Genomic DNA, 25,071 nt, shown 5'->3' on the forward strand with positions numbered 1-25,071 from the left:
CTAGTTCAATTTGAGATGAGATGTTTGTAATGTAAGTATATCACTTTAGAGAGCACTTCATTTTTTTCTCTTTTTATATTCATTCTTGTGTGCTTCAGTTGTTCTCACTCTCACACTCACACTCACACACGCAAAGAACATTAACAGAAAAATTGTTGATTTTGCTCATGATGCAAAACTTAATTTTGCTTCAAAAATACGAATTGACAATGTTGGACATCTATGTTAGGATATCAAGTTGAAGTGCACATAACATGAAATGACTTAGGCTTTGTGCCAGATTCAGATCTGTCAGAAATTCTGTAAAATGCTAAAGTATTTCAAAGGCAAAATGCCGTTTCCCCTTTTAAAAGGCAGACTGAAGCAAGCTGGCTGATACCACTATTGCCATTATTGCCACAAGCCAGACAGTGCACTCACTCACAGACCCATACAGACTGCAGCATGATGACTAGCAAAGTAAATATATTTCACACTGACAACAGAAAGCATTTCTTCTCACTCAGAAATATGAATGCATGGAATATCTTGACAGGATTATTCAAGACCAAAATGTAATTGTTTGGCTTCTGTAAGTTTAAGAATCATTGCCTATTGTCTTGTTATTCTGTTACAAAAAGCCTACATGCATTTAGGATATTTAACTTCTCTCTCTCATGAGGATGAAGGACAATGAATGTCCAAAGAAGTAATGAATATAGGCAGACCTAATGAAAACAGCTGCAGTGTTTTCACTGACATCAATTTTAAGATTTACGAATTTTAATCACTTAAGAATTCTGTTACCAATTTGGGAACGGAATTACTAAACCAATCAGTAATTACTGTGATTAAATTGACTTTAATGGAAAATCATAATAGTCACACAGTTGGGTCAGCTGCTTTTGTCCTCCCTTCAACTGGTGGCAGTACAGGATCAACACAAAAGCAAAGCCAGCAAATCATACAAATATCTATCACAAATAACTGTTATTGAGAACAATGACATACATGTTGTACACTTTCACAGGAAAGGCAAGATTTGTCTGCATCATTAAAGAGCACATTGACATATATGGTGTGGTGTTCCTAAGACAGATTCTTAGGGTCGATCCAACACAGACAAAAAATGCCCTTGTTTTGCGGAGGCTATCCTGAGGCAAACTAGAACAAGACTGGGTGTCCGTATGTGTAATATTAAAATCCCAATACACATTCTCAACTGATTTGCCACATTCCTGCAAACTAAGTTCCATGTTCTCTAACCCGTTAACACAGCCATTTAAACAGAATTTCCACTTGCAAAATAGTCAAATTCCAATGCATAAGTATCGTTTACATTTCTGATTGTACTATTATCAAAATCAAACAGCTGCAATAAAGCTAGAAATACATGTCACATGAAATGATATATTGACCCATATCCTCACAGGAATACTAATGGTAAAACATGTTCACCAATCCCATTTACTGAATTTTGTGTGGGTTTCTTTATGTAAAAGATAGCTGACAAATTTCATCACAATTTTAGAAACGGTCAAATATGATTTCTTTGCATGTTGTTTTACAGAATACTGTTGATTTCAGGTCTGTTGGTTTTCGTTTTTGGCATATGTGATATTTTTATGTTTGCTGACCATACAGTGACATAATAAACAGATTCATGATTCTGACATGAAATCAAAATTTTCTTTAAAAAAGACAATCAAAAAACATGTTTACTGTAGTAAGCAACTATTTTATGTATAATGTTGTGCTGATTGGCAAGTGACCAATTTAGCAGCTGTGATAACCAACTTAACATCAATATGTTGGAAACTGAGCATGCGAGGCCAAACTGACTTGAATTTTTAACTTAAATATAGAGTTTTGTTTGAGGTGCTTGGTAAAAACCCCTGCTCCTTACCACTATACTATACCACCCTCCCATATTTAACAGAATTCTTGGAAGATATGGTTATATGAAAAAGTATGGTAGATTTTACTGCCATTCTGTTACCAAATATTGCATCTGCACAGCTCTTTAAGAAGGCATGTTTTGAGAAAATGTTGAGAGGAAATTGTTAAAAGTAGTCCTTGTGCAATTTCCCCACTTGGGGATCAATGAAGTGTTATCTTATCTTATCTTCTCTTATCTTAGACTTTTATGGTATCTTAAACCTTGCAATCAATATGTTTTTTTCATTATAATTCTATTAGTGCAGAATTGCTTTTCACAAAAACCTGAGTAATTAAAAAATATGACTACTTAAACAACCTCCCCACAACCAATTCAACACTCTTTCAGCCCTTTCTCCTTGTCTGTCTCTCTCACTCTCTCACCTTTTAGAAAGAGTACGATGGTGACCAGTGGCCACGGCAGAAATCTTGTCCATCTGTGCATGATCATCCTCTCTCACATATCCCCCTCTGTGTTTCTCTCTGTCCTCTCTGCCTCTCGCTGTATCACAGCAGTGCAAAGTGTCATATGAGTCAATGAGGAGGAGAAGTTATTTCCTCGGTGATGCAATATCCCTTATTGCATCACCAAAAGTCACTGTGCATAGGAAACTGTATCGTGACATGTTAAACAACACTGTAACCGTGGGAAGAAAACTGATTTCCAGTTCTTCAACTTACATTACAGTACATTAACACTGATTTTGACATTTACATTGGCAGACTCTTATCCAGACTGACTTGTAAAGTACATGTTGAAAGTGCATCTAATAAAGTTGCATGAAACACGTAACACACAGGACACAACAGAACACACCTGCACACGCATGAGCCCCTTTCACACTGCTGTGATAACTACTACATACATGCTCCTACATAAATGCTATGCAACATACCCTACAATAAGATTACAAAAGACAGGAGAAGGGTGATCCATTCCCTCATGCATTTAGAGGGAACAAATACCAAACCAGCTGAGCTAACTTTACAATGACCTCATTCCTTTTGTTTTTTCTGCAATATATTACTTTTCTGCAGTTCCTACTGTACCCTAGTACCTTTTCCTATACTGCAAAAAAATGAATGGGTCCTATAGCAGCTGACAGCACAGCTTTATACCCTTCAATATAAGGTGTCACTTATTTGTTTTTTAATCAGTGCCTAAATGTCCATTTCTAATAATGATGCAGGTATAGAAAAAGGCTGGCAAACTGTGATGCTGTGGACCCAAGGGAAAATGAGTTTGCATCTCAGTCATTTACAGTGTCACCTACAAGATTTGTCTTGCAATATCTTTTGCAAATTCACGCTTACATATTCACACTCACTAATCTTTTCATCCCCTCTCATCTCTTGTCCAAAAGTTACAAGTGTAGAGTCTAAAATATGAAATTGAAATATGAGTAAGGTCTGTTGTTCAACAGTACATAGATCAATGTGGTGAACTCAAGAATGAAGACCACCACTAAACAGCAGTCTGAACTTTGTGAAGTATCTAGTTTTGATCTACAAGGCCTGTAAACTATTGCACTACTACACCCAAAGCATCCATCCCTTGCTCACCACCTATTCTACCCTGCTCCTGCTCCTCTCACTCCTGGCCTACTGGCACTCCATCTTTGCTGGCCTCCCTTACATTTCACCTGGAATGTTGCTGCTCTACAATCTTACCAAACACCACCATGTCTCACTCCTCCTGACCTCCCTCCATTTGCTATCAGTAATGGTTTGCATCCATTTCCAATTGCTGGTGATAGCCTGCCAGGCAGTGAGGGGAATGGCCCCTCTGTATTATATTACCTCACATTATTGTCATTTAGCAGATGGTCTTATCCAAAGCAATTTACATAGATTGAAATACTACATATTATCACATTTAATATTACATTATCCATTTATATAGCTATTACTGAGGTGATTTTGGGTTAAGTACCTCGACCAAGGGTACAACAGCAGTGGCCTAGTGTGGAATCTGGCAACCTTTTGGTTACGCCCCATACTCATTACCACTGTGTCACACTACCACCATTTTAGACACTTGTTAGAGGAAATGGCTGCCTTTTTGCATATGTTCATGTACACTGCATCTGACACAAACCATTAATGGCCTGTGTGAACTCTAAAGGAAGTGATGACATTTACTGTCAACAGGAACTGGGGGAGTTCACCACAGAAACACAAAGATATATAAACCATGAGAACTCTTATCAGTTCTGAGTACTGCAAAATTACAAAAAAACATTAAAAAAAACACACTGACTTGGATGTTGCATGATATAATGGCCATGCATTTGTGCTTCTTTAAACTATTTTCTATAAAATGTAAATATAGTCATTTCTGTAGATCTTTTATAGATAAGATTTTCACTCCTTGTGCAACCAAAACAAAAGTAGGAACCATGCTTTTACCATTTTCTATAGTATGGACAGTCAAGACCAATTGAGCAATCATTTCTTGTATCATGACACCAGTTATGCACATAAATTAAATTTTGTGTGAAACATTTCTTCTGTAGACTAACATTGAGAGTGGCATGCGCAGTCATGTGGCAATTTATAAAATGTAACTAAAATGAACAGCAAGTACTCCTCCTGTCTTTTGGATTTCTGATCTGTGTCCCAGAGAACTCATTTTAGGCTCTGTAGACTGGAGCTTATGAAATGTGCTTATACTTCCTCATGATCAATATCAATAGTCATAAAAACCTGCAGTCAATAATCTCCATATGTTATTTCCAGTTACACTCATTTTGGAACATGAACATATACAAAAACGCAGCCATTTCCTCTAACAAGTGACTAAAATGGTGGTAGTGTGACACAGTGGTAATGAGTATGGGTCATAACTGAAAGGTTGCCAGATAGATTCCACACTGGGCCACTGCTGTTGTACCCTTGGTCAAGGTACTTAACCCAAAATCATCTCAGTAATAGCTATATAAATGGATAATATAATATTAAATGTGATAATATGTAATATTTCAATCAATGTAATTCACTTTGGATAAGACCATGTGCTAAATGACAATAATGTGAGGTAATATAATACAGAGGGGCCATTCCCCTCACTGCCTGGCAGGCTATCACCAGCAATTGGAAATGGATGCAAACCATTACTGATAGCAAATGGAGGGAGGTCAGGAGGAGTGAGACATGGTGGTGTTTGGTAAGATTGTAGAGCAGCAGCATTCTGGGTGAAATGTAAGGGAGGCCAGCAAAGATGGAGTGCCAGTAGGCCAGGAGTGAGAGGAGCAGGAGCAGGGTAGAATAGGTGGTGAGCAAGGGATGGATGCTTTGAGTGTAGTAGTGCAATAGTTTACATGCCCTGCAGATCAAAACTAGATACTTCACAAAGTTCAGTCTGCTGTTTAGTGGTGGTCTTCATTCTTGAGTTCACCACATTGATCTATGTACTGCTGAACAACAGACCTTACTCATATTTCAATTTCATATTTTAGACTCTACACTTGTAACTTTTGGATGAGAGATGAGAGAGGGGAGGAAAAGATTATAGAGTGTGAGTATGTAGGTGTGAATACGCAAAAGATATTACAAGACAAATCTTGTAGGTGACACTGTAAATGACTGAGATGCAAACTCATTTTCCCTTGGGTTCACAGCATCACAGTTTGCCAGCCTTTTTCTATACCTGCATGGGTATAAAGCTGTGCTGTCAACTGCTATAGGACCCATTAATTTTTTTGCAGTATAGGAAAAGGTACTAGGGTACAGTAGGAACTGCAGAAAAGTAATATATTGCAGAAAAAAACAAAAGGAATGAGGTTATTGCAAAGTTAGTTCAGCTGGTTTGGTATTTGTTCCCTCTAAATGCATGAGGGAATGGATCACCCTTCTCCTGTCTTTTGTAATCTTATTGTAGGGTATGTTGCATAGCATTTATGTAGGAGCATGTATGTAGTAGTTATCACAGCAGTGTGAAAGGGGCTCATGCGTGTGCAGGTGTGTTCTGCTGTGTCCTGTGTGTTACGTGTTTCATGCAACTTTATTAGATGCACTTTCAACATGTACTTTGCAAGTCAGTCTGGATAATGTAAATGTCAAAGTCAGTGTTAATATACTGTAATGTAAGTTGAGGAACTGAAAATCAGTTTTCTTCCCACGGTTACAGCGTTGTTTGACATCACAGATATAGTTTCCTATGCGCAGTGACTTTTTCTTTTTCTGGAAAGGGATATTGCATCACCGAGGAAATAACTTCTCCTCCTCCTCATTGACTCATATGACACTTTGCACTGCTGTGATACAGCGAGAGGCAGAGAGGATAGAGAGGAACACAGAGAGAGAGAGAGGGGGATATGTGAGAGAGGATAATCATGCACAGATGGACAAGATTTCTGCTGTGGCCACTGGTCATCATCGCACTCTTTCTAAAAGGTGAGAGAGTGAGACAGACAGACAAGGAGAAAGGGACTGAAAGAGTGTTGAATTGGTTGTGGAGAGGTTAAGTAGTCGTATTTTTTAATTACTCAGGTTTTTGTGAAAAGCAATTCTGCACTAATAGAATTATGATGAAAAAACATATTGATTGCAAGGTTTAAGATACCATACAAGTCTAAGATAAGATAAGATAAGATAAGATAACATTTCATTGATCCCCAGGCGGGGAAATTGCACAAGGACTACTTTTAACAATTTCCTCTCAACATTTTCTCAAAACATGCCTTCTTAAAGAGCTGTGCAGATGCAATATTTGGTAACAGAATTGCAGTAAAATCTACCATACTTTTTCATATAACCACATCTTCCAAGAATTCTGTTAAATATGGGAGGGTGGTATAGTATAGTGGTAAGGAGCAGGGGTTTTTACCAAGCACCTCAAACAAAACTCTACATTTAAGTTCAAATTTCAAGTCAGTTTGGCCTGATGTCACATTACGATGTCGCATGCTCAGTTTCCAACATATTGATGTTAAGTTGGTTATCACAGCTGCTAAATTGGTCACTTGCCAATCAGCACAACATTATACATAAAATAGTTGCTTACTACAGTAAACATGTTTTGTGATTAAGTTAAAGAAAATTTTGATTTCATGTCAGAATCATGAATCTGTTTATTATGTCACTGTATGGTCAGCAAACATAAAAATATCACATATGCCAAAACGAAAACCAACAGACCTGAAATCAACAGTCTTCTGTAAAACAACATGCAAAGAAATCATATTTGACCGTTTCTAAAATTGTGATGAAATTTGTCAGCTATCTTTTACATAAAGAAACCCACACAGAGTTCAGTAAATGGGATTGGCGAACATGTTGTACCATTAGTATTCCTGTGAGGATATGGGTCAACATATCATTTCATGTGACATGTATTTCTAGCTTTATTGCAGATATTTGATTTTGATAATAGTACAATCAGAAATGTAAACGATACTTATGCATTGGAATTTGACTATTTTGCAAGTGGAAATTCTGTTTAAATGGCTGTGTTAATGGGTTAGAGAACATGGAACTTAGTTTGCAGGAATGTGGCAAATCAGTTGAGAATGTGTATTGGGATTTTAATATTACACATACGGACACCCAGTCTTGTTCTAGTTTGCCTCAGGATAGCCTCCGCAAAACAAGGGCATTTTTTGTCTGTGTTGGAAGGTCCCTAAGAATCTGTTTTAGGAACACCACACCATATATGTCAATGTGCTCTTTAATGATGCAGACAAATCTTGCCTTTCCTGTGAAAGTGTACAACATGTATGTCATTGTTCTCAATAACAGTTATTTGTGATAGATATTTGTATGATTTGCTGGCTTTGCTTTTGTGTTGATCCTGTACTGCCACCAGTTTAAGGGAGGACAGAAGCAGCTGACCCAACTGTGTGACTATTATGATTTTCCATTAAAGTCAATTTAATCACAGTAATTACTGATTGCGTTCCCAAATTGGTAACAGAATTCTTAAGTGATTAAAATTCGTAAATCTTAAAATTGATGTCAGTGAAAACACTGCAACTGTTTTTATTAGTTCTGCCTATATTCATTACTTCTGTGGACATTCATTGTCCTTCATCCCCATGAGGGAGAGAAGTTAAGAAATATCCTAAATGCATGTGGGCTTTTTGTAACAGAATAACAAGACAATAGGCAATGATTCTTAAACCTATAGAAGCCAAACAATTTCTGCACAACTAAATATGTGTTGATATTAGTTGGCAGGGGACTTAACGGGCATTGTGCATTGATTCTAAAACCTTTTAAGACTTTTTCTGGTAAATGTTTTCTAGGACCTCTTTTCCATATGTTTGACCAGAAATCAAAACTTTTACTTTTTCCTATTTTTAAGATGGAAAATGGTTGAGAAATGTACATAAGCCTGAATATTTTCTCAGCTGTCATTTGACACCCAATTGAATATGCTCTGATGAACTTCACATTTTAGTCCTCATGGGTCCTTGACAAGGCAGGTCTTCACGCAGTCATGAAAAGCATTAAAGCAGCTTAAAGCACTGACTTTATTTTCTGAGTGGTTTCTGCCTCTGGAAGGTTACTAATTTTGAACAACATTATGTCCAATTTGAACAGCAGTTACTTTAATAAATTATAATGGAAGCATTGGTCGAAAGCATGAAATTGAAAGCATGGTTTTGCCAACAGGAAATAATTTGACCCTGTGCACTGAATTCTGAAAGTTGCATGGCTGTCTGTGATCTTGCTTGGTAGAATTTTCCCTGAATGATTTTTCCAGAATCAAATTGTCAACCGCCTAAGCAAATTTCTCAGTTGACATTTAAACTAACATTTGAGAGGGAATGTGCACTTAAGTCATGTGGTCTTGTACCTCCTCATTGGTGTCAGTGACCACTCTCTTCCCTATCGACAGGCTGCCTGGTCATCTAATGAGCTCTTGTTCCTAACTAAGGGATACTTTCCACATGGTCCACAAAGGGAAAGCTTGGACAATTCCAGTTCTTTATGTTCTACAAACTTTGGTAAATATTGTATATTCGGAGGATTTGAAAAGAAGGAAAAAAAAAACATTGAACTAAAAAGAGGAGAAGGACATGATTTTAAGATCATGATGGGCCTTTCTGCATTTTGATTGTAGGTACAAAGGTAGAAGTGATAGTATAAACTATTAGTTTAATGCTTCAGTGACAACAATATATAATAACAAAGTGGAGAAGTAAAATCAGCTGATACTTAAGACAGCCATAAAGCAATAAAAAAAAAATTAAGGTAAAACTGAAATTAATCTGTCTCTGTGTCCATTTTGGTCTTGAATAATCCTGTCAAGATATTCCATGCATTCATATCTCTGAGTGAGAAGAAATGCTTTCTGTTGTCAGTGTGAAATATATTTACTTTACTAGTCATCATGCTGCAGTCTGTATGGGTCTGTGAGTGAGTGCACTGTCTGGCTTGTGGCAATAGTGGCAATAGTGGTATCAGCCAGCTTGCTTCAGTCTGCCTTTTAAAAGGGGAAATGGCATTTTGCCTTTGAAATACTTTAGTATTTTACAGAATTTCTGACAGATCTGAATCTGGCACAAAGCCTAAGTCATTTCATGTTATGTGCACTTCAACTTGATATCCTAACATAGATGTCCAACACTGTCAATTTGTATTTTGGAAACAAAATTAAGTTTTGCATCATGAGCAAAATCAAACATTTTCCTGTTAATGTTCTTTGTGTGTGTGAGTGTGAGTGTGAGTGTGAGAACAAGAACTGAAGCACACAAGAATGAATATAAAAAAAGAAAAAAATGAAGTGCTCTCTAAAGTGATATACTTACATTACAAACACCTCATCTCAAATTGAGCTAGTGCATCATCTTCATAAGAGGGAGACAGACATTTCTGAAGAGATATCCTCAGGGAACTGATGGGTGCATTCCTATGCTGGTGCATAGCTGCAAAAATGATTATATCCAAAATGTAGTTCTGAAATTTACAACACTTCAATATCCAAGTTGGATGTAATCAAATGGTACAGCACTGTGACAAGGAGCAGGGTGAACCCAAATGCAGAAATGACCCCAGACACAGGAAATCAGGTTAAAAAGTCACCTTTACTGAAGACTTAAGAAACACAAACAGGCTTAGAGCAAGAGTACATACACACAAGGTATGGCAAATCAAGGCTGAGCAAAGACATGAACAAAGCATAAGGCATAAATTATACAAAAAGCAGGTTTAAACAATAACAAATCAACACAGGCAAAACACATTAACTAAATGATACATGCAGAACACAGGAAGTTATGTGGCCATCTGGTGGCCAATCTAAGAGGCAGCAGCCGCATTCTTGACAAGCACATACAGTACCAGTCGAAGGTTTGGATACACTTCTTTCTTTATTTTTAATATTTTCCATATTTTAGAATAATAGTAAAGACATTAAAACTATGAAACTATTTTTTAGCTTTTTTTTTGGACAGAAATTGATGCATAGACATCAGCTTCATTATTTACAGTTGTCTAAGAAGCAAATTTCAAACATTTAACCATAAATATTTAGAACAAAATGTCTTTGAATGCATGTTTCCCATTATCTTAATTATGTGTCCAAACTTTTGACTGGTACTGCATGTCAATGTGAGATGATAAGGCAAAGGGGACAGATGCATCTACCTAACACCTCACAGGATGTCTGATAGTTGAATGCAAGTGCAAAAACCTCTTGACTTATTTCAGGCTCTGTAAAGTAATTGAGAATTTAAAACTTTGTTTCAACCTGAGCGTGTGTGTTATGTTGAATCCTTGTGAGTTTTTTGTTCTTTCCCCCAGGTACAAGACAAGAGAAGACTGTTGTCTACTCCAGTGCGGGAGGAACTGCCACTCTGCCATGTGGCCATAGGGTTAATTCTGATTGTTCCTCTATTACATGGAACTTTGAAAAACAAGGATTGGGAAAAGTTACTGAGCTGGTGGCTCATGGGAAGATTAAAGATCAACATCAAGAGACACCTGGGAAGCTGAGGTTGGACTCCAGCTGCTCTCTGCACATTAACGCACTTACCATTGATGATGTCGGACGATATAACTGTCGATGGTATTTTGGTGATTGGTATAACGACACTCCTGCTTCACTTCATCTTCTCAACGGTAAGTCTTTCTGCATGAAATTTGCTGCTGACAATGTTGTCAGAATGATTTGAACATATGGATCAATGGTGATTTGAATAAAGCTCTAAGCACTCAGAATATTGAAACTTGTTAGCACTCATCAGAATAGTCTGTGCAGATCCTGGTTAGCAGAGATTGCACCATTTAATACATTTTATTAGCTGTGTCTGGCTGAAATAATACTTAGCAGGAGAAAGCATGGTACAGTGATTGAGGAGCTTTAAGGAGCTGGATCCTGTATAAATAAGGAAATTATGTAATTTAATCTGGACAAGATCACTGCAAAACAAATAAGAAATGTAACTAGAAAAGTGCATTTCCTGAAGAAAGTGCAGAGTGTGATTGCAGCGAAAACATGCTAATGTATATGAGACGATCACTAGCATGTGGCTAAGTGGTTGCTAGGGCGTTGCTAGATGGTTACTAAGGTATATGAGCTAGTGCATTCTTGTGTGGTTGCCAGGGTGTAAAAGACGAGTGCGGGGTCAGTGTGGCTTTCAATGATTGTTGGATGATTTGACCCGAGGCAGTATGTGGTACGGTGGCTGTCCGGCCAAAGGAGTCCATGCAGTAAGACTTTAAAAAATGAATTGAAGTCAATGGGAAGATAGAGGGATGAGTGAATGACAAAGAGACGAGTGCGGGTCAAGATGGTCTTGGATGAGTGTTGGGTGATTTGTCCCGAGGCAACATGTGAGGTATGGTGGCTATGGGGTGAAAAATGAGCGAGTGGGAAGCCCATGAAGTGTTAGGGGGGTGATTTTGAAAATGAATGGGAATCTATGGGGAAAAAAGGGATGAAAAAACGTCAAAAACCAGAGAACGAGTGCGGGTGCGGCTTAGCTGTATACAAGCACACCAATCGGGGTCAGACTGGTCGGGTCACAGTTGGTTTGGGGTCGATATCTCGAAAAATGCGGGAGGAGAAGCGGGAAAAAATTTGGTGGAATAAGAAGAAAAAGAAGAACTAGAAAAGTGCATTTCCTGAAGAAAATGCAGAGTGTGATTGCGAGCCGGCAGCGAAAACATGCTAACGTATATGAGACGATCGCTAGGATGTGGTTAAGTGGTTGCTAGGGTGCTGCTAGGTGATTGCTCGGATGTGGCTAGGTGGCTGCCAGGGCATTACTAGGTGGTTGCTACAGTGTTGTTGGGTGGGTGCCAGGGTGTTGCTAGGTGGGTGCTAGGGTGTTGCTAGGCGGTAACCAAAGTGTTGCTAAGTGGTTGCTCGGTGGTTGCTAGGGTAAACAATATGGTTGCTAGGGACACACCCTCCTTTGGTGAGTGTTGGGTCACATGACCCAAAGCAACAGGTCCCATGGCTAATGGTCAAATGGTGACCGAGTGGTAAGACTTTGAAAAATGATTTCAACGGGAGGATGGAGGGATGAGTGAACGACAAAAAGACGAGTGCGGGGTCAGTATGGCTTTCTATTGCTTCGCAGTAGTGTGTTTGCAAAGCAATCACACTAAAAATAATAATAACAACTTTGCAACAGTGACATTCAAAAATGGCACATTATTCAGGCTTCTTGCACAGTTCAGGAAATAGGGTGTGTGTGGTTCCAGTGGGTGGAAATGGTGAGGCCATCAAATGGTTACTGTGCTGTGGTCAAGATTTCAATCAACACAGCGACACACACATTCTTAAAAGGGGCAAGACAGGATGGCTTTACACGGACTAAAAAGACTTTTTCTTGGACTGCTGCTTAACACAACTCGTGAACACAGGTATGGGAATGAGACAGGCACAGACACATTGTAGTTGTAGTTCAAACTGATAACATATGGCACTAGATGATATAACTACGAAATTTGAGCATAAAAAACTAAGTCTGTAAAATCAGCATTAATACACAACTACAAATGTCCCAAATATCCTCCACTTCTGCAGCAGATTCATGATGAATGAGGCAAAAACCAGCTACTGCCAGAGTGCAGCAACAAGATGCACGGTGTTATATATAATACTAATAATAATATATATTATAAAAATATTAAATATTATATAATAATAATAATATAATGTTATATATAGCAGTCATTTCACTTTAACATTGTCTCAGAGTGTATGCAGGGTGGGAAAACAAGGAGGCAAAAGTCTGCAGAGGGTAATGGAAAGTTTTGAGAGACCTGTGATCTTACCACATTACAAACTCCTTCCACCACTAGGGGGCCAAAGCTGAGACTGAGCATGCCTTCAGCATTGACTCTAAGAGGAAAGGGACAGATACACATCCAGTGTTTAAAGACCATAGTCACAAGCTGTTTTGTTGATGGAGGTGGAACACTGTAAATAAGCAGGGCCATTGCGATTAAATGCATCATTTGACTGTACCAGGGTTCTGAGGCAGTTACTGGCTGTAACATTCTTGATATAGAATGGAGAAAAGGAGGAGGAGTTATTCACTAACCTTGTGGACTCGTCAGGAAAAATTAGCTGTGGGTCATGCACATATAAAGCACATAAGCACAAATATGCTGGAACTGTGGGTCATAAACGTTCTACTATACTGCTGAGTATAAGAGCTGGAGCTGCTCTGCTCTTACAGAGTTCACTGTGTCAATCACCCTGGAGTGTCTTCAGATCTCAAACCCCATCAGCAACAAGGTCTACACCATACACTTCATTTTTAATAGGCTACTCAGCATGAATTCACTTCTAGAAAAGTGCATTTCCTGAAGAAAACGCAGTGTGTGATTGCGACCCAGCAGCAAAAACGTGCTAACGCACATGAGATGATCGCTAAGATGTGGCTTGAGTGTGTTTGCTGCGTTTTTGCTAGGAAAGTTCACTTTGCATACATTTCAGCCTACAGTACCTCAAATGCTGGCTCAGGTCAGGCCACCCAACACTCACTGAAATCAATACTGACCAGCACTCATATTTTACTCGTTTATTCATCCCTCCATCCTCCCATTGACTTCAATTCATTTTTCAAAGACTTACCACGTGGTCACCTTTCGGCCTACGGTCATAGTACCTCATATGCTGCCTCAGGTCAAATCACCCAACACTCATTGAAAGCCATACTGACCTGCACTCGTCCTTTTGTCGTTCACTCATCTCTCCATCCTCCCATTGACTTCAATTCATTTTGCAAAGTCTTACTGCTCGGTCACCTTTCGGCCTACAGTCATAGTAACTCATATGGTGTCTCAGGTCATGCCACCCAACACTCATTGAAACCCATACTGACCTGCACTCGTCTTTTACTTGTTTATTCATAACTCCCTCCCTTAGTAACCATCTAGCAACAGCCTAGCAATCACCTTATATACCTTAGCAACCCCTGCCAACCACCTAACAACACCCTAATGACCACCTAGCAACACCCTAGCAACCACTTAGCCACATCCTATCCAACGTCTCATATACGTTAGCACATTTTCACTGCCGGGTCACAATCACACTCTGCTTTTTCTTCAAGAAATGCACTTTTCTAGTTCTGATTGCTCCTCTATTACATGGAACTTTGAAAGATGAGATTTAGTTATTAAACTGGTGGGTAATGGGAAGATTGTAGATCAAAACCAAGAGACATCCGGGAAGCTGAGGTTGGAGTCCAACTGCTCTCTGCACATTAATGATCTTACTATTGATGATGCTGGACGATACAACTGTCAACAATATTCCAACGTGACGAATTATGAAGATACTCGTGTTGTACTGTTTTTTCTTAGCAGTAAGTGTTTCTGTATAATATGTGGCACTCATAATGCATTATGAATGAAATGAACATAGTGCTCAGTAGTGATTGGAATGCATTGAACTGATCATACCAAAGTATTTAAAATATTTCTCCTTGTGACAAAGTGATTAATGTACATGTGGTGTGTAATTTTATTTCCTGTGTATATTCAGTAAAAGTGTAACAGCTGCATCTCTTGGTCCTTTTTCAGTCTCTTCATCCTCTTCAAGCTCAGAGCTGAAGACTGGTAGTGAAGTTACTCTTTACTGTGAACTACAATCCCAAAGTGTTTGCACTGAAATCCCACCAGGAACAGTTTCCTGGGTGACCGAGACAGGTACTCCACTGGAGGGAGACAGGTACAAGGTGGAACAGTCCATCTGCGCCTCCACTCTGACTGTGACTCTTCAGTCCTCAGACCACCACAGGAATTGGATATGTCAGCTGACTAGAGAAGGGGAAGTGAAGGTTTCACACAGTTACCCTACCATCCTCTCTGGTAAGAACTCTACTACACTTATCTTTTAAAGCTGGTTATGTTGCATTCATTGGTCACTGTATTTTCTTTACAGTAATTGCATTGTTACAATATCTTACAGTCCCATTTCACGGAAATTTAAGGGTTGCTGCCAGCCTGAGATTTGACACAAATTTACTCTGTTTGCCCATCTGTCTGCCAAGTTGTCAGAGGTGTGGAGATGCCACTCAGACTGTCTGTCTTTTTCATCGTCCTAACCACCCCTCTGGTCATTGGAGCTGTTGTTTACAGCAAGAGGAAGTTCCGCCCAGAAGCAGGTGAATGCAGAGATGATCTGTCTTCAGACTGTCACACAGTTCTGTCAGTGTGTGTATACCACAGCATGGATGCAATACAGTGTCAGTGTGCACACTATAATATCAGTCCAGTCAGAATGCATAGTATCACACAGTTCAGTCAGGGTATAAATTATTATCTGAGTACACTACAATTAGAATGAATATGACAGTGTCAGTACAGTGCAGTCAGCATGTAAGTTACAATGTAAATTATAGAATTACTACAGCATTGTCATGCGTGGCATCACACTATACAGTCAGTATGTGAAATAATATGTCCCTAATGATCTCACCACAATCAGAATGTAAACTGCCATGTCATTAGAGCAGTTATATAAATTACAGTATCAGTACAATATAGTCAATCTTTAAACTACGGTGTAGTACAGTATTGGCAGTGTACAAAATCTCTCATTCACTACAATCTGAATGTAAACTGCCTTGTTAGCATAGTGTACTCAGTGTGTAGATTTACATTTACATTTATTCATTTGGCAGACGCTTTTATCCAAAGCGACTTACATAGGTTACAGTTCTTTACAATGTTATCCATTTATACAGCTGGATATTTACTGAGGCAATTGTGGGTTAAGTACCTTGCCCAAGGGTACAGCAGCAATGTCCCAGCGGGGATTGAACCGGCAACCTTTCGGTTACAAGTCCTGCTCCTTAACCACCATGCTACACTGCCGCCCTAGATCACAGGGCCAGTGTAACACTAGATTGTGACTGTAATATTAACAAACTGTTTTTTTTCCTTCCTTGTAGATTGTGTGTCCTCTGAACCATCTGTACACTACATTAATATAGGGATGTCACATGGAAGTCCACCTGCTGAGGCCACCTCTTCTCTGCCCTAATGAGTCCTCATAGCACCCCGTAGAATGCAGCTGGTGATTTTGTTTGCTTTGTTTCAGTAATCATACTATTTAAACAGTGTTTTTTCTAGTTGTTTTACTGCTCTACACAGTTTCTGTTGATAAAAATGAAAGTGCTTCAAGGAATTTCTGTTATTTTTCTCTACTGCACATGCCATTTGAGGTTGGAACAGAATCTAGGCATATCTTTAATATTAAATTTTTGTCAACACTGAATGCAATTCCATTTTCATGCATAGCACTGTCATATTTGTCACCTGTTGAAGAACAGTTTTGTAAAAGGCTGTTGTCTGTTAATATGGCGTTTCCCTCCAACCACTTCCTTAGCCTTGCATTACATTAGTGTCATTTATCAGACAGTCTTACCCACAGAGACTTACATAAGTTACAATTTCATCCATTGATACAGCTGGATATTTACTGAAGTAATTGAGGGTTAAGTACCTTGCCTAAGAGTACAACAGCAGTGACCCAGCAAGGAACTGAACCAAAAACCTTTCGGTTTCTCGCCCTGCTTCTTACCCCTACACCACAGTGCTGCCTAGTCTTACAAGGGTTTTTGTTGTCAGGGTTAGAGCCAGTACAGAGCTATTCAGCATATCCAGAGATGGGCAAACATACATCAAAATGTATCTTGTTACAAAATACAAAATACACCTCAAATAAATGTATCAAAATAAAATACAAAATACTGGTGCCAGAAAATGTATCAAGATAAAATACATGTATTTTGCATTTTCAAAATACAGGAAAATACATTTGTAACATTGGGCATTCTGAATTTGTACAAAATGGCAGAACATTTTGTACAAATCAGATTTTTATAATGTACACAAGGCTCTGGTGAGAGTTTGAACCCTATAAGAAGGAAGAACAGGAAGTAGAATGCTACAGTATCTAAGCTGTAAAAAAAATAATAATACTGAAAATAGTATGTCTTGTACAACTTGTACAACTTGCTCTCTGTCCAATTCAAAGACATGGCAGTTGGCTCACTCACTTCTTTAGCCACCGGGCCACATTTATCGATTGTTTTTATCTTTAGCTTTTACCTATGGCGCTCAACATGTGTACATTCTAAAAAGTAAGATGTATTTTATTTAGTTATTGCAGTTCGCAGGGGCGCGAACTTCACAGAAGATGAACTTGATTACGGAAATACCGTGAGTAGTGTGGGTTTACAAAATCGCTGTGTATGAGTGTGTCTAAGTGTATTGTTCTTCATTTTAAGATGTATTTACATAATTTTTTTTATGTTTTACAAATCATGTAAAAGTATTTTGAGTATTTTGAAAACACAAAATTACTCCACTCGAAAGTATCTTGTTACAAATTACATTTGAATTTTTTCAGCCCTGTTAAATACGTATTTCAAATACAAGTAGCAGAAATACTGCCCATCTCTGAGCGTCTATGACCACTTGCGTTTTTACTGCATGTGTCCTGAGAGATTCCTGTCTGACTGGTCCAGTGAAATTAGTTTAATCTGCCTTTTTATTTGCTCATAACTTATATTTCCAACCACAAGGGGGCAGAGTGCCAGTAGTGGGAACATTTTTATTTATTTTTTCATATGAAACTCATTTGGTCAGTACAGATTCAAACTCACGAAGGTCATTTACTTGCTCTTGTGATTCAACAAATGACATAATGTATCGTTACAGTACAATCAGAATGCAACCTGCCATGTTGGTATAGTGCGGTTAGTGCTGAAATTACAGTATGAGTACAGTACAGTTGATGTGTTGAATATCAAACATTGTACAAAATCATTGTCATTGTACAGAATCTGTTGTTACAGTACAATCAGAATGGATTGTATTTCATTTCTTTATAGAGCATTTAGTTGTATATATGTATTTATATGTGTTTCTACATACTAGGGATGTGCACCTCCATCACCGAGGCCGATGCGATACACATCTCGATGCATTGCCAACGATCGAATACATATGAAGCAACTACTAATGCGATACGTTATGATTCACCCCTTTTGCTATGCAGTGCGATTCGACACGATTTGATTCAACACAATGCGATGCAAAAGAATATGATGCTATGCAATTCAATATGGTACAGATTGTTTGATTTTACTTCTTTTGTTCTTCTTAAACAGACAGCATATTTTGCAAATTGCATGCGTTTTGTCAAATTGTACGTCTCTTGAAAAATCCGAAGTGTCACCAAACTTGTAGCAATTTGGTGGAACGTGTAGCTCTTCCTCTTCTATGATAATCTGTGACTCGGCCGGACACGCCTCCAACGAAGATGCGAAGATGTTAGAAACAATGCATCTCGAGTTCATCCCAAATTGTATCTGGTGCACACTTTTTTAATCGGTGCAATCGCATCGTGGATTTTTATGCCGGTGCACCGATGCGAATCAGTGAATCTTACCATCCCTCGAACATACACATTGTTGCCATGTATCAGCCTAGCTGCGTACTTTTACTCCTTAGCCTACTTTCCTGTTGATTCAATACATCAGTTCAGAAATGGTGTTTTGGTCTAACTTAAACATGAAGCTGGCCAGCAAGGTTGTGCCTTTTTCCTTTTTTTTTATCTGAGACCTATAGAAAACTATTTACTTTGGTGCAATGTTTCTCAGTCTTGGTCCTGGGAACTCATTGTGCTGTCTTCTTTTATTTTAAACTGTACTTTTTCATCCGGCTGAAAGTGGCAAAAAGAATGCTGCATTTTGACATCACATAGCTATTGATGTGCATCTGCGATATAGCTTGTTTTTGAGATGTGTTTGTGCCAATAAAGAGATTAAAATAAACGGGTCGTTTCAGCTTACTTTTGTCAGTATAAGAAAAACAGTTTTTCTGACAGTGCATCAAAATAGTAGCCACATGACACCTCAACCATTATACTGTACAATGTTATGTAAAGACAAAATGCACTAAATATGCACTCTGTTTGCAAGATTCTCATAGGCCAATTAAGTGTCAATGATAAAAGACCGAAAGATTCAGAACAATTATATAGGTGCTTGCATCAAACTTCTGTTGATCTGTATTTCTAATGAATTATTGCTTAACTACAACCAGTCACTCTGATTAGTCATTAAGTTTATCAGTTTCATGGGCATATGGTGGAACTCAAACATGTTATTGACTGACAAGGCAAGTCTAGGCAAGACAAGAAAACATTAGTTTCCAGGTTTCACAAGCATAGAAGGACTTTGTAGTGACAAGCAAGAGAGTGGGACAGATGACCATTCCCCCTCTTTAGAATATACTGTGGCATGCAGACCCTGAGGCACTCACAGCTGAGGGCCCTGAAGCACTACAGGCCTGCAGTCCTCCACAGGAACTCCAGCCATGCTTAATAAGTCCATGAAGTTAAGGTGCACTGTTAAAACTGTCATTCAACTTATATTTGAATCAATGTTGGCCTAAAGGAAAGATAAGGATGTGGCAGTGAAAATGATTGAAGGAAAAGCACCTGCAATTCTTCCAGTTGTGCTCTAGAGAGCAGCATTTCCTACTCAATCTTAAACTTTCCTTACATGTGATGAGTGACTTCTCTCCATCCTAAAACTGCCTGTCCTTCAGATTCACCAAAGACATCAGCTCACTCAATTTAATCAGTTTAATAAAAATGACTGCTTCTCTCTGTCCTTTTCTTTTTCAGGAGGACAAAAAATGAAGTAATGGGGAATAGGAACAGACAATGCCTAAGTTTCACTTTTCCCAGAGAAAGAATGCATTCTCAAAGAATTCTCAGAACATTCTTCCAATATAATATTATTGTCATTGATACCATTTCTTAATATTTTGCTGTGTGCTTGAAAAGCAATATGATTTGACTTGTTTGATGTATCCTTGTACTGGGCAGGGTACAAATCACAGGGCAACATCATCAAAAGAACTACTGTCATCATTCCCAACATTATCAGTATCATTACCTCTAAGAGCCATACACCACAAAACACTTTCATTGTAGCACTCTCATTTCTCAGTATTAATATATGGTGAACATAATGGTGCATAATTTATATTTCGGACAGAGAATGGTAGTTTGCACTGGCATGCTATAACCCCCCCCCCCCCCCCCCGCATAGAGCAATACTTTTATTCCGACCCTGATAAACATGCTAAATGCAATGCTTTTTGTTTTTCTAAGTAAAGTCTCAAAAGAAGTTACTGGTTTCTTCATATGTTTACGCACTGCTTCACATAGACTAAACAGTAGTAATATTTTTTGAACAAATAGATGGATTGTCACTACATTACGACCATGCCCATCATTGCCAACATCATCATCATCATCATTATCATTATCATCATCATCATGACCATCACCAGCATCATAAATGCCCCTACATGTTTCCAGGGTGTATTTCGCTGCTAATTTGCTGATAGTTTCGTTTCCCCCACTCAGCTGGCTGATTACCAGCTGTGATCAAGGGTAATTGGTTCAGTGCGCATCTCGTCTGGATAACATGAACGTTGTTGTCTCTGCTGGATTAGCTGAATGCCAGTTTTTTAGAACTTGTTTTTATTGCTTTAACTGTGCTGTGTTTAACAGAGTGCCGCTTAGCGCCGCAGCTAATCGTGTATTTGTAATTGTTTATAATTTAAACTATTGTTTGGCTGTGTCGGGCTATAAATCAAGTGTTTGTTCTTGCCTTGGTGTAGTGTAGTTAATACATATCATTTGTAGTAAATACATAATGTTGCAGCCACCACATGGAGCATGTATGACAACACATGCTGATTCTGTGAGGATAAAGCTCAGATTGAAATGAGGTTTCAGAATGGTTTTTTGCACATTATTGGGACTCCTTTTTGAGACATAAAGTCTGGGACATTTTGGGTCACTTGCACTTACGGACTTAAAGAGCTTGAACATCCAGCATATCCGATATCTCGTAAGATGTTTATTCCCCACTCTCTAAAGATCAGAGTTGCTCTCTGTTGAGTAATCTTCGGTCTTCTCGCCCATAACCAAAAATGGCAGACCTCTCATAGGGAGGATTCTGGCTCACCAATCCGCCTTAACTGCTAAGGAGGCCGGCGACACTTAATACCAAGGCTAAGCCGCAGTGGTCCGATGCAGTAATTTGCACTCTTAAACCCATAAGAGTGGCTCACTCACGGAAAAGCTGTTTAAACTCCAAAACAAGTGCAAATCCCTGCAAACTGCCAGCCAACAACAGTTTCAATGCAACACCATGGCAAACGCTGCAGGGTGATCTGAGGTCAGGGGTCGGAGGTACGGGGCTTCTGAGATGTCCCTTAAACATTGAATTAAGTCGAACATACAACTGCGCTGAAATCAGGTGCTTTCACGATCGTGAGCACAAACACCAGTGTTAATGGCATACAACAAACTACTAGGGACTTTAAGCCCTCACAAGAAAGAAATACATTTAGGAACTCAAGCCATTTAACATGATGTTGTTGTTGCTGAATACTGACATGACCCAACAAATGGTACTCAATGCCAAGATGCTGCCTGTAAGACCAAAAAGGGCAGCCAGCATAGACTTACATTCTTCCGCACAGATAACCGCGAGTAAGGAACATTCTGCACCAAGATGAAATCTGAATGATGCGCTCAAATCGTTCGACCACCTGCTGCGCTGGGCTGCCCTAAAGTAGAATGGGGTCAAGGTTTTTTTTTTTTGAGAGGCAAAAATGTGGAAAGTGAGAAACAGATGCCGCTAATCTTAATCTCAGCATGAACCCCCTGGGTCTCCCATACCCATGGCCATGAGGGCCAGCTGGATCCTAAAGACTTACATTATCACTCCGAATAATCTGCACCCATCTCTGAGCAAGGGAGAGACAGGGAGGGTGACACACACACACATACACACAGAAAGAGAGAAAGACAGAGAGACAGCATTTCCGTCTCATAAACCAGGCATTATCATGGCAGATGTCAATAAATTAATTACAGCGATGTTAAGTAAATTAAATTAAATTAGGATTGAATTATACACTGTAAATCAATAATCTGATGACAGTGTCCCTGGTAATCAGGACAGACCAGGATCAGCAGCCCAGGGGTGATCTGTGAATGAGAGGGTGCCAACAGCCTGCAGGGATTTGCTTGTAGCAGGACACAACTGCCCACGGTTCAAACATCCAGTAATTATTAATAATGCCATTTAAAGCTGACAAGCAAACCATATAAACTAAAAAACATAATCCCTTGTATTTAGAATGTCGAAACTGGGGTGTTTGGGTCCTATTATAGTCCACAATGCATATCCTGGTAATGTCACCCTGAGAGAAGATAACATTTTTTTCAACACTACATGATGACTGCAATTTACTAGACTTCAGGTCAGAATAGAATCTTCCGGTCTCCAGGATGAATGTTTATTCATTTAAATCAATAAATAAATCAAAAATAAATATTAAAAATCCATTTTCTCTGACAAGAACATTTATAATTAGGATTGTGGGATCTGATTTGTGTAAAAATAGAAGTGGAATATATCTATTCCCAGTTTGTGATAAGATGTTAAAAGGCAAGGCTTTGGTCCCATATGTTTGAAAGCTGAGGCCTGTTCTCGGTTATCAGTGTTTTTGAGAGGGAAGTTAGGGCTGCTGTCTGTGGGTCAGTCTGCTGAGTGCCCTTCAGGTATGCATCTCTCTCAGTGAAGAGCCAATCATTGGGTTTCATGAGGAATTAGTAAGGGGCAGACATGTTTGTTTCTGTTTTTCCATTTTACGAGCTTGACAGGGGATTGACAGGGGAAGTGATGCTACCATCTGTTCCCTTCCGTGGCTCTGAAAGATCACAAACCCCCCTCTACAGCCTCTGGCTGTTTACATGCTAACATCCTAAAATCATCCCCACTGACTGACTCAGGAAGGGTCCTGGGTAAATAAGCTGCTACCTGTGCAACCAGTGGACAGAGATAAACAGCAGAGCTGGGTCAGGAACCATAAGACATATATCCATGTATCCACGTATCTCTACCAGTAACGATGCTGCATGCATCCTTTGGCAATGATGCATTTACAGAAGCCACAGCACATGGTGTTGGAGGACAAAAGAGGACAAACCGGTGGTGCACAGCATCCAGATGTTCTTTCCAGACAGACACATGCAGAGACAATGGAGCCTCCTCTGTCAGAGTAAGCCACGCCTTAACTCTCCAGCATGTCAAGACACAGACCCATTTCTTACAGCGCAGTTAAAAAGATTCTGCAATAATCAGACTCAAGTGGCTAGCACAGTGTCGGTATTTCAGGACAGAGCATAGGAGATCGCAACATTTTGCAGACTGTGATCTGGACCACGCAGGCTAATGGTATGAGGCATTAGCCTAACTGGTCCAGACAATCATGTATGTAGAGGATCAGAGTGGGATGATTCACAGCTGCATGTGAGATATGTTAAAATGGCAGGAGGAGAGAATCTAGCGCTTTGAACCAGTGAGCAAGATAACTAATCATACTGAATATACAATACAGAATGCTGAAATACTCTGCATGAAACTTTGGAATAGTATGAACAAGTACAGTATTCTGTGCATTTTCCTCATAAAATGCGGCCTTTGCATATCATGATTATGCAATGGAAATTCATGCTTTATGATTTTTTTCTTTTTTCATTTCTAGATGACTGGACATTTTTTAAAAGCTACATGTGATGCCTTTCCAAGGACTTTTGTACCTTTTTAATTCATAAAGAGTAATTTTTTATCAGTTTAAGTCGAATAAATTCTCGTAATAAAAAACCGGCATGACAGGGTATACCTGTATTCCAGTTCTGCACCATCTCCCATTTTACCGTAAATAACCACGTGCCATGGCACTGGGCAAGCACTCGTGTAAAGGTGAAGTGGCAGGCGTCCTGATTGGCCTGTCACTGCCACACCTTCTGCTCATTAAAGACTTGTTACTAGACCACTTGCTGCTTGCCCTGCCTATTCCTGGCCTGCTTGCCACTCGCACAGCATGCGCTAGGCCCTTCAAACACTCAAATTGATTCAGACACATCAGCGCCAGTTGTCTGCCTTTGACAATGGTGCTAACGGTGCCTAAACAGGGTGGTGTTGCCAACTCAGCAATATTGTCACCAGATTTGGAGTAGACAGATTTTACAGCAACCGAGTTCAATTCATATTCAGGCTTCATTAGATATTATTTTTCTTAATCAACTTTTCAGAAGAACAAATGTAAACAACTGCAGGCAGTAATTTCCATTTCCATCTAGGTAACCTCCACGACTACACGTAATGACTTATTCTACAAAATGCAACCTTTGGAGACGGATCTAGTGACTTCCATCTATGAAAAGTTGGCAATACTGTTACATATTACTCAGGGTACAGGCCCTTGGATGTGGGTGTTGCTTAAGTAAAGCGTGGTGATGTCATTGTCTGTCTGTCGCTACCTTGAAAATTACCTCTCCCAGATCTCCATGCCAATTGGCTCACCCTCAGCCTCACAGAAGTGGAGAGGGTTAATGGATATATACACACCTCTGATGGATAGGGGTATGCCCCAGGTCACAGTGCAGTAATGCATGCCGATGTAGCAATGAGATGAATTTCTCCACCACAGTGCACTGTCTCTGAATGCTAATGTGAATAGGCAGGCAACACTTGAATAGGCAGGCACACCTTGAGAGGAATATCTCACAGATGTGACGCAGAAATATTCTGCTGCATTAATTTGGGGGATTTTCAGACCTTTACCCCCTATAAG

At 39.2% G+C, this 25,071-nt stretch overlaps 1 protein-coding gene across 1 annotated transcript; it reads left to right on the plus strand.

Moving 5' to 3' along the window:
• Window positions 1–10,905: 10,905 nt before the first annotated feature.
• Window positions 10,906–16,380, plus strand: LOC118786437. The gene is made up of 5 exons (XM_036541494.1): window positions 10,906–10,983; window positions 14,525–14,676; window positions 14,870–15,195; window positions 15,378–15,491; window positions 16,281–16,380. The coding sequence occupies exons 1-5, from the start codon at window positions 10,906–10,908 to the stop codon at window positions 16,370–16,372; spliced, it is 762 nt and encodes a 253-aa protein (XP_036397387.1). The 3' UTR covers window positions 16,373–16,380.
• Window positions 16,381–25,071: the final 8,691 nt, after the last annotated feature.

This window comes from Megalops cyprinoides, chromosome 12, assembly GCF_013368585.1.
Source record: "Megalops cyprinoides isolate fMegCyp1 chromosome 12, fMegCyp1.pri, whole genome shotgun sequence".
In the NCBI taxonomy this organism is placed as follows: Eukaryota; Metazoa; Chordata; class Actinopteri; order Elopiformes; family Megalopidae; genus Megalops; species Megalops cyprinoides.

Coding starts and splice junctions, on each gene's coding strand:
- LOC118786437 (XM_036541494.1), top strand. CDS start 10,906: ATGTCGGACGATATAACTGTCGATGGTATTTTGGTGATTGGTATAACG. Junction 10,984..14,524: donor TTCACTTCATCTTCTCAACG/GTAAGTCTTTCT, acceptor GGTAATGGGAAG/ATTGTAGATCAAAACCAAGA. Junction 15,196..15,377: donor TTACCCTACCATCCTCTCTG/GTAAGAACTCTA, acceptor CTGTCTGCCAAG/TTGTCAGAGGTGTGGAGATG.